At 39.0% G+C, this 18,961-nt stretch overlaps 1 protein-coding gene across 15 annotated transcripts in view; it reads right to left on the reverse strand.

The window, feature by feature from the left end:
• The window catches only part of DHRS7B (dehydrogenase/reductase 7B), a 60,381-nt gene extending 41,697 nt beyond the window's left edge, over positions 1-18,684 (reverse strand). For 2 of the 15 annotated variants that reach the window (XM_081272588.1, XM_081272596.1), the window contains exons 1-2: positions 18,631-18,684; positions 13,097-13,250 (exon numbers count right to left, since the gene is read on the reverse strand). In XM_081272588.1, the coding sequence (XP_081128714.1) occupies positions 13,097-13,154 (58 nt within the window). In that variant the 5' untranslated portion in view covers positions 13,155-13,250; positions 18,631-18,684. The other 13 variants (XM_081272584.1, XM_081272581.1, XM_081272587.1 and 10 more) reach the window with 13 other exon arrangements.
• Between the last annotated feature and the right edge of the window lie 277 nt (positions 18,685-18,961).

An 18,961-nucleotide genomic window follows, 5' to 3' on the forward strand; every position in this document is an offset into this window, starting at 1 on the left:
TGGGCAAATCTTCCAAACAAAAACTAAATAAACTATAGAACTAAATAATACAATCAATAATATAGAGAGAATATTTCATCCAGCAGTGAGCAAATATACTCTCTTCTCAGCAGCACAAGGCTCCTTCTCTATCTAAAACAGACCATATCTTATACCACAAAGCAACTCTTAGTAAATACAAAAAAATAAAAAGATAATACCCTGCATTCTATCAGATCACAATGGAATGAGATTAGAAATCAACAATAAAATATAAAATACAAGCTACTCCAACAAATGGAGACTAAATAATACACTACTGAATGATGAATGGATAGTAGAAGAAATCAAAAAATTCTTAAGAGATAAATGAGAATGCTGATACAACATATCAAAATTTCTGGGACACTATGAAGGCAAGGCAATATTAAGAGGAAAGTTTATTGCATTGAGCGCATTTATTAAAAGAATATGATATCAACAAATAAATGACCTAACACTATATCTCAAACCCCTAGAAAAAGAACAAATCAACACCAAAAGCAGTAGAAAGATAGGAAGTAATTAAAATCAGAGCTGAAATCAATTGAATTGAAACAAAAGAAACAATTGAAAAAAACTGACAAAACAAAAAGTTGATTCTTTGAAAAAGTTAAAAAAAAAAAAAAGATAAAAGCCTAGCCATGCAATGAAGAGAAAAAGAGAGAAAACTCAAATTACTAAATATGAGATGAAAAAGAAAATATCACAGAAACACAGAAGATAATTAGAAAACTATTTTGAAAATTTATACTCCAATAAAATAGAAAATATTGAAGACATTGACAAATTTCTAGACACATATGACCTTTCCAAACTGAATGAGGAGGTCATAATACATGATTTATACAGATCAATTTCAAGTAATGAAATAGAAAATGCCATCAAAAGCCAACCAACCAAGAAAAGCCCAGGACCACATGGATTCTCAGCAGAGTTCTACAAGACTTTCAAAGATGAATTAACACCAATACTCCTCAAAGTATTCCGTGAAATAGAAAAGGTAGGAACCCTTCCAAACTCATTCTATGAGGCTATTATCACTCTGTTACCAAAACTAGACAAAGACATATCATAGAAAGAAAACTTCAGACCAATATCCCTGATGAACATAGTGCAAAAATTCTCAATAAAATTCTTGCAGATCACATACAAAAACATATTTAAAAAGATAGTGCACCACAATCAAGTGGGGTTCATCCCAGGGATACAGGGTTGGTTCAACATAGAAAAATCAATAAATGCAATTCATCATACTAATAGACTTAAAAATAAGAATCATATGATTATCTCAATAGATGCAGAAAAAGCATTTGACAAAATACAGCATCCCTTCATGTTCAAAACACCAGAAAAACTAGGAATAGTAGGAACATACCTCAACATCATAAAACCAACATATGCTAAACCCAAGGCCAGCATCATTCTAAATGGAGAAAAACTGAAGGCATTTCCTCTAAAAACTGGAAGAAGACAAGGATGTCCTCTTTCACCACTTCTATTCAACATCATTCTCCCAACTCTAGCCAGAGCAATAAGATAGAAGAAAGAAAATAAAGGGATACAAATAGGTAAAGAAGAACTCAAACTATCACTATTTGCTAATGACATGATTCTATACCTAGAAGATCCAATAATTTCCACCAGAAAACTTCTAGAACTAATAAATGAATTCAGCAAAGTAGCAGGATATAAAATCAAACACATTCCTATACACCAGTGATGAAGCCAATGAAAGAGAAATTAGGGAAACTACCCCATTCACAATAGCCTCAAAATATATATATATCTGGAAATCTATTTAACAAAAGAGGTAAAAGACCTCTACAATGAAAACTACAGAACACTAAAGAAAGAAATTAAAGGAAACCTCAGAAGATGGAAAGATCTCCCATGCTCCTGGATAGGCAGAATTAATATTGTCAAAATGGCCATACAACCAAAAACATTAAACATTAAACATTAATCTGCATTAAAACAGATTTAATGAAATTTGTATTAAAATCCCAATGACAATCTTCATAGAAATAGAAAAAGCAAACATGAAATTTATTTGGAAAAATAAGAGACCCAAAATAGCCAAAGAAATCCTTAGCAAGAAAAGTGAAGCAGAACGCATCACAATACCAAAACTTAAAACTATACTACAGGGCTACACAGTAACAAAAATGTCATGGTACTGGCATCAAAATAGACCTGTAAACCAATGGCACAGAATAGAAGACACAGAGGCAAACCCACACAGATACAATTATCTCATACTAGACAAAGGTGACAAAAACATTCACTGGAGAAAAAATAGCCTAATAGTGCTGGCAAAACTGAAAATCCATATATAGCAAAACGAAATTAAATCCCTATCTCTCACCTTGCACAAAAATTAAACTCAAAGTGAATCAAAGACTTAGGCATTAAATCAGAGACCCTGCACCTAATAGAAGAAAAAGTAGGACCAAATCATCTCCATGTCAGCCTAGGATCTGAGTTCCTTAACAAGACCCCTAAAGTGCATGAAGTAAAATCAGGATCAATAGGATGGATTCAAATTAAAAAGCTTCTTCTCAGCAAAGGAAACAATAATATGAGGAGACAGCCTACAGATTGGGAGAAAATCTTTACCACGTGCACCTCTGATAAAGCATTAATCTCTAGGATATATAAAGAACTCAAAAAACTTAACACCAAAAAAAAAATTTAAAAATCCAATCAACAAAGAGCTAAGGAACTGAACAGACACTTTTCAGAAGAAGAAATACAATTGATCAACAAATATATGAAAAAGTGTTCAACATCTCTAACAATTAGAAAAGTGCAAGTCAAAAACTACATTAAGATTTCATCTCACGCCAATCAGAATGGCAATCATCAAGAATACAGGCAACAACAAATATTGGTGAGGATGTGGGGAAAAAGGTACACTCGTACATTGCTGGTAGGACTGCAAATTGGTACAACCACTATGGAAAGCAGTATGGAAATTCCTCAGAAAACTTGGAATGGAACCACCATTTGACCCAGCTATCCCATTCCTCAGCTTATACCCAAAGGACTTAAAATCAGTATACTACAGTGATGCAGCACCATCAATATTTATAGCAGCTCAATTCATAATAGCTAAATTATGAAACCAACCTAGGTGTCCTTTAATGAATGAATGGATAAAGAAAATGTGGTCTACATATTCAATGGAATATCACTCAGCTTTAAAGAAAAATGCAATTATGGCATTTGCTGGTAAAAGGATGGAGTTGGAAAATATCATGCTAAGCAAAATAAGCCAATCCCAAAACAATAAAAAGCTAAATGTTTTCTCTAATATGCAGATGCTAATTCACAGTAACAGGGAGCACTAGGGAAAAAACAGATTTACCTTAGATTAAGTAGAGGGATGTGAAAGAAGGGGAGGGGAGGGGATGAGGTGACAGGAAGCATAGTAGAATGAACCAGACATTTGTATGTATATATATGACTGTATGACCAATGTGATTGATTCTACAACATGTAAACTCAGAAAAGTAAGAAATTATATCCTGTCTATGTATGATCTATCAAAGTGTATAAATGCATTCTACTGTCATATATAACTAAAACAAATTTAAAAATTTTAAAAAATTTTAAAATGGTAATAGTGTCAGCTGTAGTGATACACACCTATAATCCCAGAGACTTGGGAGGCTTAGACAGAAGGATATCAAGTTTGAGGCCGGCCTGAGCAACTTAGCAAGGCCCGCAGCAACTTACTGAAACTCTGTCTCAGAAATAAAAAATAAAAAAGAGCTGGGGATATGGCTCAGTAGTAAAGTACCCCTGGATTAAATCCCCAGTACCCCTCCCCACAAACGGCAATATTACCTAACAAAGACAAGTCTCAAATGGGTATAAGTAAGTGGGAATTAGAAATGACATTATTAACATGGATGACATTAATGACAAGACAGGCTCTGGACAGGTTAATAACCAGGCATAGAATTTTGGTTGAAAATCGTCAAACTTAAGTAAAACTACTGGTAATATTTCTCTTTACTTAAAAAAAAAAAAAAACAGTCAATGTACAAGAAATTGTGGACTAGAATTAACCATTTGAGGGCATCCTAACCACTGTGAGAAATAAAGTTCAGTGGTTCATTTTCAGAATATAATATTTAGCCTTAATTAGATCCAGTTGTTGCCATTTTAATTCCAGCTCTTCCCTTCACCTGCCCTAATTTTTAAATTAGCTAATTGTGCAGACTGTCACCTGGAGCTCCTCCTTTCAGGGCAAAGGGCAGGGTTGCATCAGGGATGAAAAGGGGCAGATGATCTGCACTATCAGCCCAGGTGTATTGGCTAGCCAGGTTGGACAACAAGCCCTCTGTCAGGAGTCAAGTTTGCCTTGCCCACACACTTTCAAGCAGTGTTTGATTTCCTGCAGTACCCAGTTATTTCTAACACCACAAACAACTATATGGTACTCACAAACCATTTATTTCTAGGATAATCCCTGTATGGTACAACATTTTAGACATTCCTTCAGTCTAACATTTTACTGCACTGTAAGTCTCAGTAAATTTTTTAAAATTTGATTTTCCCTGTTGCCAAAAGGGAAAGAGATCTTATATCCTCATGTGCCCCACCCCATTTTTCCAGTTTTTTGTTTGTTTGTTTGAGACAGAGTTTCACTAAATTACTCAAGCTGGCTGCCACCTCCAGAGTTGCTGGGATTACATGGTGTAAGCCCCCATGGCCCAGTGAAACCTAGTATTTTAAATCCATCCTTCATTCCTTTTAAATATATGCAAACCTTTGAAAGCTAAATAAGCTAGCTCTGGCCAGCAGTAAAACCCAGGGCTGTTTTTCTGAATGACTGGAACCTCACCTTTTCAAATGTAAATATCAAAGAAGACAATCACCCTGGCAATTTAGTCTGGATGCCTTAACTACCTGCCTATCATAGAAACACAAGAAGTTTTCTTTTTCTTTCATATAAAGGCATTTAAATAGCACAGATGACTAAATCAATTAGCAGGTGAATTTAGGATGAATTATGAAAGCACATATAGCAAATGGTGCTCTAAAGGGTTCTTACAAGAGGATAAATCTCATTAATCTTGAGACTATGTACATAATGGGCTATATCTGCTCGGCTACCGATGGTGGGATTTCATTTGTCTTTATAAATCCAGTCTGTCTAGTGCCTATCCAATAACAGAACTATTTTCTGTCTTTTCCACATTTGTAAAGAACATTTTCTGAGTTGACAGGAGACTGTACTTTAATTTTTACCTCACATACAGGGAATATTCTACACCTTGTCTTGGCTCACCTCACTGCTGCTTTCATACTGGCCTCAGAATGACACCACACACAAACTCTGACTTGGTGGTAGTAGAAAGGAAAACAAGTCAGGGACATGAATATATAAGCAAGGCTTCAAACAGGGCTTCTCCTTGAGAAAGGAGACATCACAATAATAGGGAGTTCCAAGCAGGCTGCCAGGACAAAGGAGAAAGCTAGTTTATTGATGCAAAAGAGTGGGAGGGTGGGCTGGATTCAGGAAGGTTACAGGGTTTCCGTGCACTTTCACAGGTGTTTTTCTCTTCCTGGGCCAGCACTTTAACCTTCAAGGAGGGAGAGTTTGCAGATCATCCCGAGGTCAAATGTTACATTCTCATACTGCTGACACATCCTCTATAAACATCTCTGCCTTGTGATGAGGAAGAGTTACTGTAGCTGCTTAGAGATCACCTAGGTGGGAAGTGGAAGAGCCCCAGGAATTTGCTGTTTTGGTGACTCCTCAACACTTTTATCCTTTAGGTTGTTTGTCCTGGGAGAGTCAGGGAAGGGTATCCTAGTTTTATTGATGCACCTGGCTTTCTGAGGCAGATAAAACAGAGTGAGTCAGTGATGAAACCAGAGTTCTAGATGAAACCAGATTCTCTCATTTACCAATATTTTTCTGGGTTCTTGTCTCACAAATTTGAAGAATGAAATCCACAGACAATAAGAGAAGGCAAGAAGGAACAGAGTAGGATTTATTTAAGTGAGAAGAGGCAGAACAAGGTGAGAGAGGAACTTGTAGCAAGTTTTTTCACTTAAATGAACTAGTGTAAGGGCTTACATAGCTTCCAAGTAGGGGCACTGATCAAAATTCATGCTAAACAGGCACTGGAAAAGTATTAAGTCTATTGGCTTGGTCCCTGATCCTCTGATTGCTGCATCCTTTAGCCTTAGAGTTTGAACTTTCCTGTAAGGTCCATTCTGGTCTACCCACACTTCCATTTTCCCTCCACTCCAGGACAAAGGAGTTAGTTAAGTTCATGGAGCTTTACATTTGAAAAATACTTAATTGAGGTACATTACCCTGACTACCTGAACAATGATTATTCTTATTCAGTGAGGAGGATGGGAAAAGCACATAAGTTTTTCTTTGTTTTAGTTTTCTGGGTATGGGAACTGAACTCAGGGATATGGCTTTGAACTCACGATCCTCTGTCAGCCTCCCAAACTGCTTGGATTACAGGTGTGTGACACATCGGCTACACATGTTCTTAATATTTAACAAGCCACAAATTAAGGTGGGCCAGCAGGGAAAAACACATGCCATGCTTTTAATAGCTAACAAGCTGAGTTAAGGCCCAGAGGTGCATTTGCCCTTTGACCCTATAGTGGTCCCTATCTATCTCCTCTTCTTTGTGAGAAAAAGTCTGGTGGTTCATTTTCAAAATACAAAATGTAGCTTTACATGTAGTACTACTGGGGATGGGGGGAGGGGACCAGCCAAAGGGGAAATAGAACAGAGTGATTACCAACAGTCAACACCTTAGTGTGATAAATTCACAGCCCCTTCACAGGCAGGAGTTGATAGGTCAGCTTAACTTGGCAGTACATGCCAAGATGCACCTACTCCAAAAAGGCCTTCCTGCCACACAAGAACAAAGGGAGGTGGAGACAACTAAAGGTACATGTCTTTAAATAACTCCGCAGGGGACTGTAAAACCTAGGCAACATTCAGGGAGACTGTGTACCCCGGGGCACTCAGCCATTGAGGAACCACTGAGGAGTCTTTTGCACTAGGGGATAAAATGCTGATTGCAACAGCTCTGAGAGCGCCTGCTCACTCAGACAGCCCATCTCACAAGACCATCATTAAAAGCCTTGCTCCTACAGTACCTCATGTCTCCACACTTATTTTTGGGGTTTGGGCAGGTAAGCACGTTTCTTATACCCTTCAAGAATATTCCCTTATTCTTAAGGGGTGCCACTTTTCAAGAGGGTCCTTGACTGATTAAAAGAAAAATACTCCTCCCTGACAAAGAGCTTTTTGAGACTATGAGCCCATTACTGTATCAAAGACTTAGGAATTAGAACACAAACTATGCAACTCCGAGAAGAAAACATAAGGTCAATACTCCAACATGCAGGCATGGGCAACAACTTTCTCAACAGGACCCCAAAAGTTCAGGAAAGAATGCTAAGAGTTAATAAATGGGAAGGCATCAAATTAAAAAGCTTCAGCACAGCAAAGGAAGCAATTAGGAATATGAAGAGAGAATTTACAGAATGGGAGAAAATCTTCTGACAGGATTAATACCCAGAATATATAAAGAACTCAAAAAACACTAAAAAATCCAATTAATAAATGGATTAAACACTTCTCAAAGAAGAAATACAGAGGCTGGAGTTCTGGCTCAGTGGAAGAGCATTTGCCTAGCATGTGTGAGGCACTGGGTTTGATTCTCAGCACCACGTATAAATTAATGAATAAAATAAAGGTCCATCTGGGGCTGGGGATGTGGCTCAAGTGGTAGCGCGCACACCTAGCATGTGTGCGGCCCGGGTTCGATCCTCAGCACCACATACAAACAAAGATGTTGTGTCTGCCGATAACTAAAAAATAAATATTAAAAAATTCTCTCTCGGGGCTGGGGATGTGGCTCAAGCGGTAGCGCGCTCGCCTGGCATGCGTGCGGCCCGGGTTCGATCCTCAGCACCACATACCAACAAAGATGTTGTGTCGGCCGAGAACTAAAAAAAAATAAAATAAAATATTAAAAATTCTCTCTCTCTCTCTTTAAAAAAAAAAAAATCTCTCTCTCTGTCTCTCTCTCTCTCTTTAAAAATAAAAAACTAAAAAAAAATAAAGGTCCATCAATATCTAAAGAAATATTTTTTTAAAAAAAGAAGAAATACAAATGGCCAACAAATATATGAAAAAGTATTCAACATCATTAGCAATTAGGGAAATGCAAATCAAAACTACACTGAAAGTTCAACTCATACCAGTCAGAATGGCAGTCATCAAAAATACAAATAGTAACAAAATGATGGAGAGGATGTGAAGAAAAAGGAACACTTTTACACTGTGGCTAGGATTGTAAATTAGTACAACCACTCTGGAAATCAGTATGGAAGTTCCTTCAAAGACAAGGCATAGAACCACTATGTGACCCACTCTACCACTCCTTGGTACTTACCCTAAATATTTAAAGTCGGCATGCTATAGCAATACATGCATACCCATGTTGATAGCAGCACAATTCACAATAGCCAAACTATGGAACCCACCTAGGTGTCCATCAATAAATAAACGGATATTTTTGAAAAATGTAGTATACATACACAATGGAGTTATGGTCAGCTAAAAAGAAGAATGAAATTATGTTATGTGCAGGAAAATGGATGGAACTTGAGAATATTATGTTAAGCAAAATAAGACAAACTCCGGCTGGGGATGTGGCTCAAGCGGTAGCTTGCTCGCCTGGCATGTATGCAGCCCAGGTTCGATCCTCAGCACCACATACAAACAAAGATGTTGTGTCTGCCAAAAACTAAAAAATAAATATTAAAATTTAAAAAAAAAGTAGGGGATAGGAAAGGTAGCAGAATACAACAATTACTAATAGGGCATTATGTAAAATTGTGGATGTGTAACCGACAGATTACAGATTCTGCAATCTGCATTTGGGGTAAAATTGGGAGTTCATAACCCACTTCAATCTAATGTATGAAATATGATATGTCAAGAGCTTTGTAATGTTGTGAACAACCAATAAAAAAAATAATAAAATTTAAAAAAAAATAAGACAAACTCAAAGTCAAGGGTCATATGTTTTCTCTTACATATGGAAGCTAAAGAGGAAAAAGGAAAGATCGTGCTTGGGGGAGGGGGGGGTTCTCACAGAAATGAGTTGAGTAGCAGAAAGAGACCGGGGGAGGGAAGAAGGGAGAGAAAAGGGAAACACTGGGAAATGATATTGGCCAAATTATTTTGTTATATTGTGTCATATACAAATATGCAACAATGAATCCCACCATTATATACCACTATAATGTACCAAGAAAATAAATAGGGGCAGAAAAAAAGAGCCCATTCCAATTGTTTGCCTTTGTGATACTCCCACATAGATTACTTCAAAGGCATCTTATTCAAAACTAAACTGATTTTCTACTAGGGTTTCCTACAGCAGATGCACAAGCTAGAAAAGAATCAGCCCAAACAGCTTTCCCTTCTTACCCAATGTCAACCTATCAGCAAGTCTCACTCATCACACCTACACAGTCCTCAAATCTGACTTCTGCATCCAACTAAAGAGCCAGAGTTATTTTTCATAAACACAGACATGATAGTACTACTCCCCTGGCTAAACTAGTCAATGGCTTCCCCCATGTTCCTGGCATGGCTTTCAAGACTTGCATGGTCTGACCCCTGCCTACCTCTGCAAGCTCATCTCCTTAACTCTCTGCTTCCCTCTCTGTCCTCCATCTCCAACTATGAGTGTAAGCTCCATGACAGCAGAGACCATGCCTATTTGCTCACCACTGTATCCTGGCACCAGACAAATAAATATATATTGAGGAATCATGGTGTTAAAACAACTATGGTATCTTAAGTGGAAGCAAGTGAATCATTAACTAAACTATACACAGTAGAAGGGAAAAGTCTTATACATGTTTGTATCCTAGGTAGCTAACACAGAGCTTGGACCATAATGGAGCTTTAAAAAAATGTAAAATCAATTTACAAATTAGAGACAAATATGATGAAATATCAGCACATTACATCTATTTAGCTTTGCACTGCAGATTTTCACATGCTGATTAAGTCTCGAATTTGGGTATTTATCCCTCTTTCCATCACGATCCCCTTCTGTGGGGAGGAGACTAAAGTCTAAACACATTCTTGAAGTAGAAGACTGGGCTCCAAGACAGAGCTAAAAAAAATATGGTTGTGGAACCGAGTACATGTTCTGAAAAGCAAATAAGCCAAGACTGGGAAGGGGGAGGCGGGTATTGCTCTTATGATAAAGATCTCTATCTCACTTGGCATCTGATCTTGCAACATTCTCCACCCTTTGGCCACACAGGTCTTCCAATAACCACAACATATAAGATCCTCTGACTTTCAAGGCTTCCCACATGACCTTCCCCCACTGTCACAGCTCTTTGCCCAATTTAACTCTAACTCAACCCTTGTAATCTCAACTAAATATTATTTAGACATCTATTAGAAACAGTCCTCACACCTGTCTCTCCCAACTCCCTCCCCGATGTTAGCTATGTATTCTCATGGCACCCTCTACTGTCCTCCACAGAAGGTACAACAGTAATGAATTTAGTTTTAATGACACGTTTACTATCTCTTGTTAGATTTATTAAAAATCTTAAAAACAAGGGCTGTGGGGGCTGGAGTTGTAGCTCAGTGGAAGAGCACCAGCCTAGCATGTGTAAGGCACTGAGTTCAAATCTCAGCACCACATACAAATAAATAAAATAAAGGTCCATCAACAACTAAAAAATATTTTTAAAAAATTAAAAAAAAAAAAAAAAAAAAACAAGGGCTGTATCTGTTTTGGTCATCACTATATTCCAAACACCTAGCACATTGCTGGCACACAGCAGGTAAAAAGTATCTGTTAAATAAGGAACGGAGGTTAGGAGTGTATTTCAATGGTAGAACAGCTGCCTAGCATGCATGAGGCCCTGGTTCACCAAAAATCAAAAAGAAAAAAGGGGATGAATGCAATACGTTGATAATCACCAGGTTTTACAGTGACATGGAATTGGCTCTGCTCTTGCTATCTCTGTACCTGTGTAAAAGATTCTTATAAGCTCTCAGCCCACTTTCTTCATCTATAAATATAGTAGTTCCTATTTTACAAAGTTATTATAGGATTGAATAATACATAAAGTATTTAGCATGGTGCCTGGTCATAGCAAATGTTTAATAAATATTACCTATTACAGGTTGCAAATCCCTAATGCAAAAATCTGAAATGCTCCAAAATCCAAACCTTTTTGGTACCAACACAAGGAGAAAATTCCACCTCTGACCTCATGTGATAGGTCACAATAAAAATAGAATACTGACCTACTGCAGCAGTCATGTGCATGCCAGGCTTGCTCCAGAACTGGTGGTTCAGGCTCCTTTTACTGAGCAGTATACCTGAATCCTATTCTGTTTTATTCAGTTTGAAAGGAAGTCGGAAGACAGCAATTTGTGACGAGTAAATGCTTTCCTTTAAATGTTAAGGTCATTTGTTTTGTACTGGTTGTTATTAAGTCAGTTTAAATATATTCTGGTTAAATGCCAGAGAATTTTTAAAATTTTTTAAGTTTCTAAATTTTAAAGTTTAAACTACCTGTCAAACAAGGACTGCCTGCCTACTTAGTATAACCCACTCTGTTATACTAGTTTCTCCTACACAACACAACCACCGACTCTTTGGGAGCCTAAACATCACAATAACAATTATTTAGTTCATTGATCTGCTAAGGAAAATATTAAACTTTTACACACTTTGAATAAGTGTCATTATCTTTATTTGGTGGAGGAACTAAAGCCCAAGACAGACCAGTAAGTAGAGGGAAGCACTATTTCAATACAGAGCCAGAACCGTTATGTGCTAACCTGCTAAGTTCCCATTACACTGTATTTGAATAGGGAGATTTTTGTAGGAGATTCATTATTTGTTCCCAAATTATTTAAGTTCAAGGATGATTGTTCCAAGGACTTAATTGGGTGATCATGAGGTATTTTTACACACATTCAGGCCATTAGCACTAGAAGATGAAGCTCCTAGGTCTCTGTGATCCATAAGCCTCTAAGATCAACTTATCTTCAAAGGACAAATTTACTCCCATATAGCAAATAAACATTCTATGATTATTTGTTTAAAGAACATACATAACATGATGGAACCAAGTGTGTGATAATGGGGACAGCATTAATTTGAGGATCTGAAATTTTGGGTTTGAGTTTCAGCCCTGCTGTTTATTACCACTGTGATCTTGGTTAAGTTACTTGAGTTCTCTGATCTATAAAACTATATTTTTGCTCGTCTATAAAACCGGAGGATTGCCAAGTGCAGTAGCACACACCTGTAATCACAGCAGCTCACGAGGCAGAGACAGGAAGATAGTGAGTTCAAAGCCAGCCTTGGCAAAAAGTGAGGTGCTAAGCAACTCAGTGAAACCCTGTCTCTAAATAAAATACAAAAAAAAAAGAGCTGGGTTGCCTAGCATGTGTGAGGCCCTGGGTTCGACCCTCAGTACCACATAAAAATATAAATAAAATAAAGGTATTGTGCCTAACTACAGCTAAAAAATAAATATTAAAAAAAACAGGGGGGCTGGGGATGTGGCTCAAGTGATAGCACGGTCGCCTAGCATGTGTGAGGCACTGGGTTCAATTCTCAGCACAACATAAAAATTAAAAAAAATAAAGATATTGTGTGCACCTAAAACTGAAAAATAAATATTTTTTTAAAAAATAGGGCTGGGGATGTGGCTCAGTGGTCAAATGCCCCCTGAGTTCAAACCCCAGTACCAAAAAAAAAAGGAGGGCTGAACTAGGTAATCTATAGAGATTTATTAAACTCCAGTTCCATTGGTGTAAGACCTCTGTGTCCTATGGAGGAATTTGAAAGCTAATATTGGTTTCTTGGAACAGTTTCCATGGGTGTGACAATTGCTTTAATTATCCAAAATCTTTCAAAATCTTTATTTTCTTTTTCCATGCCAACTAAAATTGGGATTATTGTCATTACTGGATTGAGCAATAAACAAATGCTAAAATTAAAAAAAAAAAAAAAATACTTACCTTCCAGCCATGAAGGTACACGTGAAATATAAATGAAGCCGGGTGCAGCAACACACATCTGTAATCCCAGCAACTGCAGAGGCTGAGGCAGGAGGATCACAAGTTCAAGGCCAATCTCAACATCTTAGCAAGACCTAAGCAATTAAATGAGACCCTGTCTCAAAAAATAAATAAATAAATAAAATAAGCTGTGAGCACATTTCAATGGTAAAGTGTCCTAAGTTCAATAATCAGTACCTCCCCCAAAAAAACATAAATGAATTTTGTTTTAGACTTGGATCTCATCCCCAAGACATCTCATTATGTATTTGCAAACATCCAAAAATTTTTTGAAAATCAAAACCCAAAACACTTCCGGTCCCAGCATTTCTGATAATGGACACTCAATCTGTATTACTATTAAATAGTTAAAAAGGGGCATAAATGTTAGAAAAGGCACATTCCACACTCTTTACTAGGACACAAATGTAACTCCCTTTATGCAAACCCATGGTTGCAAATTTGAATAAAACAAATTATACATATATAAATTGTATATTTATATATAGTGTGTATATATAATAATATATATTAAAAACAGTAGAGGAAATTGTTTCATTCAACCATAAAATTCAGAGATGGAGCAAGGTATGATCACTTTGATTAGGGTTTCAGCTTAATTTCTCTGAGATCATCTTAACAGTCTTCCATGTACTGGCTCTTCAGGCTGTCTTCTTTTCTGACAACAGGATGACTTCTAATAGTGTCTAGGCCATCTGTTATCACTAAACTGAAGTCCTAAACTTCACCCTGAATGGACAAGCCATTTGCCTATCCTAAAATCACTCTGTCCAAGTTGTTGCCATGAACTGATTGACCAGAACCAAAGTTATACTCCTTCAGTGAGAATCTGTTAAGCCAAAAACTTCCTTTCCCCAAATTCCTTATGACTATGACTTTGACATACAACTTCAAATCTACATTTTAAATAGTCATTGATCCTATTTCCATCAATGATGTGCCATATATATGATGATAGTCCCATAAGATTATATATCACTTAGTGATGTCAAAGTTGTCCTCGCTTACATAAGAACACTCTCTGATGTTTGTATAATAGTGAAATCACTTCACAATGCATTTTTCCAGATATATCCTATTGTTAAGTTACACATGACTGTATACTGTATTATCTTAAAAAAAAAAAATCCCAAGGGCCTGGAGGTGTAACACAGCAGTGGAGTGATTGTCTAGCATGGGCAAAGTCTTGAGTTCGATCACTGTGGGGGTGGGGGGACATGCGTGGCCACCACATCTGAAACAGATCTACTTATAAAGCCAAGAATCTTTCTGGATATTAAGTGGCTGTGTACTAATTTCTCTGGCTTTCACATTTTCTTTTTTCTTTTCTTTTTTTTTTTTTTTTTGGTGCTTGGTATCAAACCCAGGGACTTGTGCATGCAAGGCAAGCACTCTACCAACTGAGCTACATCCTCAGCCCTAGAGTTAGACTTTTTTTTTTAAGAGATAGTGAGAGAGGAGAGAGAGAGAATTTTTTAATATTTATTTTTTAGTTTTCAGCAGACACAACATCTTTCTTTGTATGTGGTGCTGAGGATTGAACCCGGGCCACACGCATGCCAGGCGAGCACGCTACAGCTTGAGCCACATCCCCAGCCCCCGGCTTTCACATTTTCATGTGCAATGTCAAAAATTATTACTTCAGGCAGCAGGGTTCAAAACCTGGGTTTCACAATCTACAGGACCTCAGTCCAGCTACATCGTCCTCAGGGGACATTCAGACAAGGCAACTGACTTTGCCTTTAAGATAACTGCTTAGTAGGAAGTTCTACATCTCAATAAGAAAATGTCCCTCCCTTTGGTGTTTTCAGCATCCCAGCATCAACCTCCCCTCCCCCTAATCCCACTTCCTAGTACACACTATGTTCTCCAAAACCTACCTCTAACTTTGTTTTTGTCCCCTCAGCTTTTCCTACTTTTAACCCATCTGTTCTTCAAACTCTTCATCCATAAAAATGGAACTAAACCAGTACTTCCTTCTAAATAAACAATGGAAGCCATAAACTAACACACAGTAACTATTGTTTAAGTGTTCCTAAAGATCCCTAGTCAGCCTACAACTGAGAAAAAAAAAAAACTAAAGAATCTTTTCAATGACATAATTTTTTTCAGAGTCCATATTTTTTAGAATAAAAGAAACTTCATCTTACTCCATTTAGAGTAATGAAGTAAAATGTAAGATCCCAAAGAAGCGCCAAATGTTGCAAAGGGAGAAGAAAAATAAACAAATTAGGTAGTTCATTGTTTCTTAAGAAATATTATTTCAGCAAAACATACTTGATGTATAATTTTTTTTTAATGGTACTGGGGATCAAACCCAGGACCTCACACTTGCTAGGCAAGCGTTCTACCACTGAACCATATCCCCAGGTCTCTTTTATTTTTTTTTTATTTTGAAACAAGGACTCGATAAATTGCCCAGGCTGGCCTCAAAATTGCAATCCTCCCACCTCAGCCTCCTAGTAGATGGGATTACAGGTGTGTGCAACATACCCAGCATATATCCATTTTTTTCTTTTAGGTGTCGATGGACCTTTATATTCATTTATTTATATGTGGTGCTGAGAATCAAACCCAGTGCCTTACACATGCTAGGCAAGTGCTCTACCACTGAGCTATAGCCCGAGCCAGCATATATCCATTTTTATAATGCAAGCCCCCACAGCGCTACATGGCCTTCAGCCCACTGTTCATTCAGAAGCCTCACCACGTTGTTCTTTCTTTCTCTCTTTCTTTCATACATTAATGTTGCCCAGTCAGACCTCCTGGGCTCAGACAATCCTGCCTGAAACTCCTGAGAAGGTGGGACTACAGACTCCACCAGTGTGCCTGGCATTTAGGGGTAGTGCATGCTAGGGATGGAACCCTGGGCCTCCAGCATACTAGGCACCTTCTCTACACACAGCTAAACCTTATTATTTTCCTTTTTTGGTACCAAACCTAGGAATATTTTACAACTGAGGTACAATCTCAGCCCTTTTCATTTTCTATTTTGAGACAGGGTCTCACCAAGTTGCCCAGGCTGGTACTGAACTTGAGCCTTGTATGACTCAGCCTCCCAAGGAGTTGGAACTATACCACACTTGGCCAGACCTTAATTTTTTTTTTTTTTTTTTTTTAGAGAGAGTGAGAGAGGAGAGAGAGAGAGAGAGAGAGAGAGAGAGAGAATTTTTAATATTTATTTTTTAGTTCTCGGCGGACACAACATCTTTGTTGGTATGTGGTGCTGAGGATCGAACCCGGGCCGCACGCATGCCAGGCGAGCGCGCTACCGCTTGAGCCACATCCCCAGCCCCCAGACCTTAATTTTTTAATGTAATCTCTTTAACAAAGACCTATTCAAAGGCAACTTTTGTACCTGAATAAGCACATATTTTTGCAAAGAGGTGTTTGTCTAAAAACCTGCCTCCCTCACTAAATTACAATTTAGTTTCCATAACTCTCCTGTAAACACAATAGTAATACCACCCACTTATGTGTTGAGGAGGAAGAAAATTATCTTCATAGCTGGTCCAGTGTATGCTCAAAAAGGTTAGTCCCCCTCCCTGTGATGAATCCAGCCTAATTCCATTTTAAGATTGGGAGTCCAGGGTTTGGGGCTGGGGATGTGGCTCAAGCGGTAGCGCGCTCGCCTGGCATGCGGGCGCCCGGATTCGATCCTCAGCACCACATAACAACAAAGATGTTGTGTCTGCCAAGAACTAAAAAATAAATATTAAAAATTCTCTCTCTCTTTCTCTCCTCTCTCACTCTCTCTTTAAAAAAAAAAAAAAAGATTGGGAGCCATATTGTCACAAAGTCATGAAAAGTTAATTTCTGTTTTACTATAAATTACTGCGATTTCTAAACTTGTTTGGAATTCCTGCCTGTGCCTTGAACTCACCCATGCCTGGCTTTCCCTGACCAGATAACAACCCTCTCTAAAACCTTAGTGGCGCCTCATAAATTCTGACGTTGGGATCTGAATTTACTTCCTACCTTGAACTATCATGCCATGTAGATCATTAACCTGCTACCTGCCTTTGTATGATGCTTGTCAAAATCTCTAAGTTCTCAAGACACCCCCCTTTGCAACTTTTTGTGCTATAAAACCACAAAGCTGGGGGACTGATCTCTAGCCCAGGGTTTTCAGGAGAGACAGTCCTGGCCAGCTCCAGGGTACACAAATACAAGTTTGCTTTAATTTGATTTAAAATTGGAGTCGGTGCTCTTTTCTTTTCGGCAGGGTTCAACACCTGCCCTGTGAAAAAGTAGATATTTCTCGCTAAATCAAACTCCATTACTAAGCTAAGGATCCCCCTTTCCACCTGCCACTTATCTAGAAACTGATACTCGCCCCCCCCAACATATGTACAGGTTGGAAGACATAAAAACATTTCCTGGCAATTCCACTAAGAGAAGCAAGTATATGTTCACTAAGCACATGCATAACTGAAACCTAAGTTACTTCAAGAGTAACCAAACAGTGCTGCACGCCTGCACCCAGCTACTGGGGAAACTGAGGCAGAAAAATCGCTTAAGCCTGAGCTCAGGAGTTGGAGGTCAGCCTCGGCAACGAAGGAGACCCTGACTCAAAAGAGAGAAAGAGAGAGAAAGTGGGAGGGGGGTGACAAGGGGAAAAGGATATCTTCTCAAGCTCAAATAACTATACCAAAGGCTTGGGAACTGAAAAGAGAATGAATTCTACGGGTACCATTGTTGTGTACCTACTGTGTGCCAGCCACTAAGCTAAGGACCTTACAAGAGCAATCATATTTACACTTCACCATAGTCTTAACAGTGGGGGTATTATTCCCCCCAAGTTACAGCTGAAAAAAAAAAAAAAAACAGGCGCTAAGAGTCCAAGACCTCTGCCCACGGTTGCACAATCAGCACCAACTGGAGAAATAAGATGTATAAGACAGTCATTCCCATAAATGTTCAAGAGTCAATGTTCTCCCCTACCTTCTCCTTTGCTAGTTCTAACTCTCCGTCCCTAGGCTAAAGTACCACCAACCCCCGGTGCCTCTGCCCCACGTCACACCACCTGCACACGCTGCTGCAGGAGCTCCGACCGGCCGGCGTGGAATCTGGCGACAGACCCTAGCCCAGCCGACTCCGGTTGCCTTTTACACACACCGCCTTCGCGGAGGGGTGGGCGGGACCTTCTCCTCACTACTTCCGCTCCCGGCTAACGAAAACCAACGCCAGACCTCGGCTACAGGGCAGGGGGCCCCCCAGCCCACGAGACCACGCCGGACACAGGATTTCAGGGTCCCAACTGAGCTTTCCTTCAAAGTTGGCTCCGCGGGGTTACGGAATCCATGTGGGACCGGCGCGCCCCTCAGGGCCCGCAACCGTCGCTCGGCCACCACGCCGCTTCCCACCCCTCACACGGGAAAGTGTTCGCTCGAGTCCGGACATACAGAGCACCTCAGCCCAGGACAAACCCCTAACACTTTTATCACAAAGGCTTCTTCCTCCCCCTACCCTACCAGGTTGCCGGAGAGCCCACTGTCTATTTCACGCTCCCGCCTCGGAAGTGACGTAAACGCAAGAGTTGACCAATCCTAGTGTTTAGGGTGCGCATGCGCCTACGGACGTGAGCCGCTGCCAAAGAGGGTAGAAAATCCGAGTCTCCTGCGTGAGCACCTTCCCTTTATCTTCCGGAGGGGAAAATTATAAGCCTATCATTTGGGTTCCGAGGGCTTTTGGGGAAAGAAAAAAGTTGGGGAATTTATGCTACAGTTATGGAGATTATTGTAAAGTTGTAGTGATGAGAACACAGTGATATTGACTAAAAGATTGAAATGGAAAAAAGGACAA

The sequence above is a fragment of the Spermophilus citellus genome, assembly GCF_964194105.1.
Source record: "Spermophilus citellus genome assembly, chromosome: 17".
Classification (NCBI taxonomy): domain Eukaryota; kingdom Metazoa; phylum Chordata; class Mammalia; order Rodentia; family Sciuridae; genus Spermophilus; species Spermophilus citellus.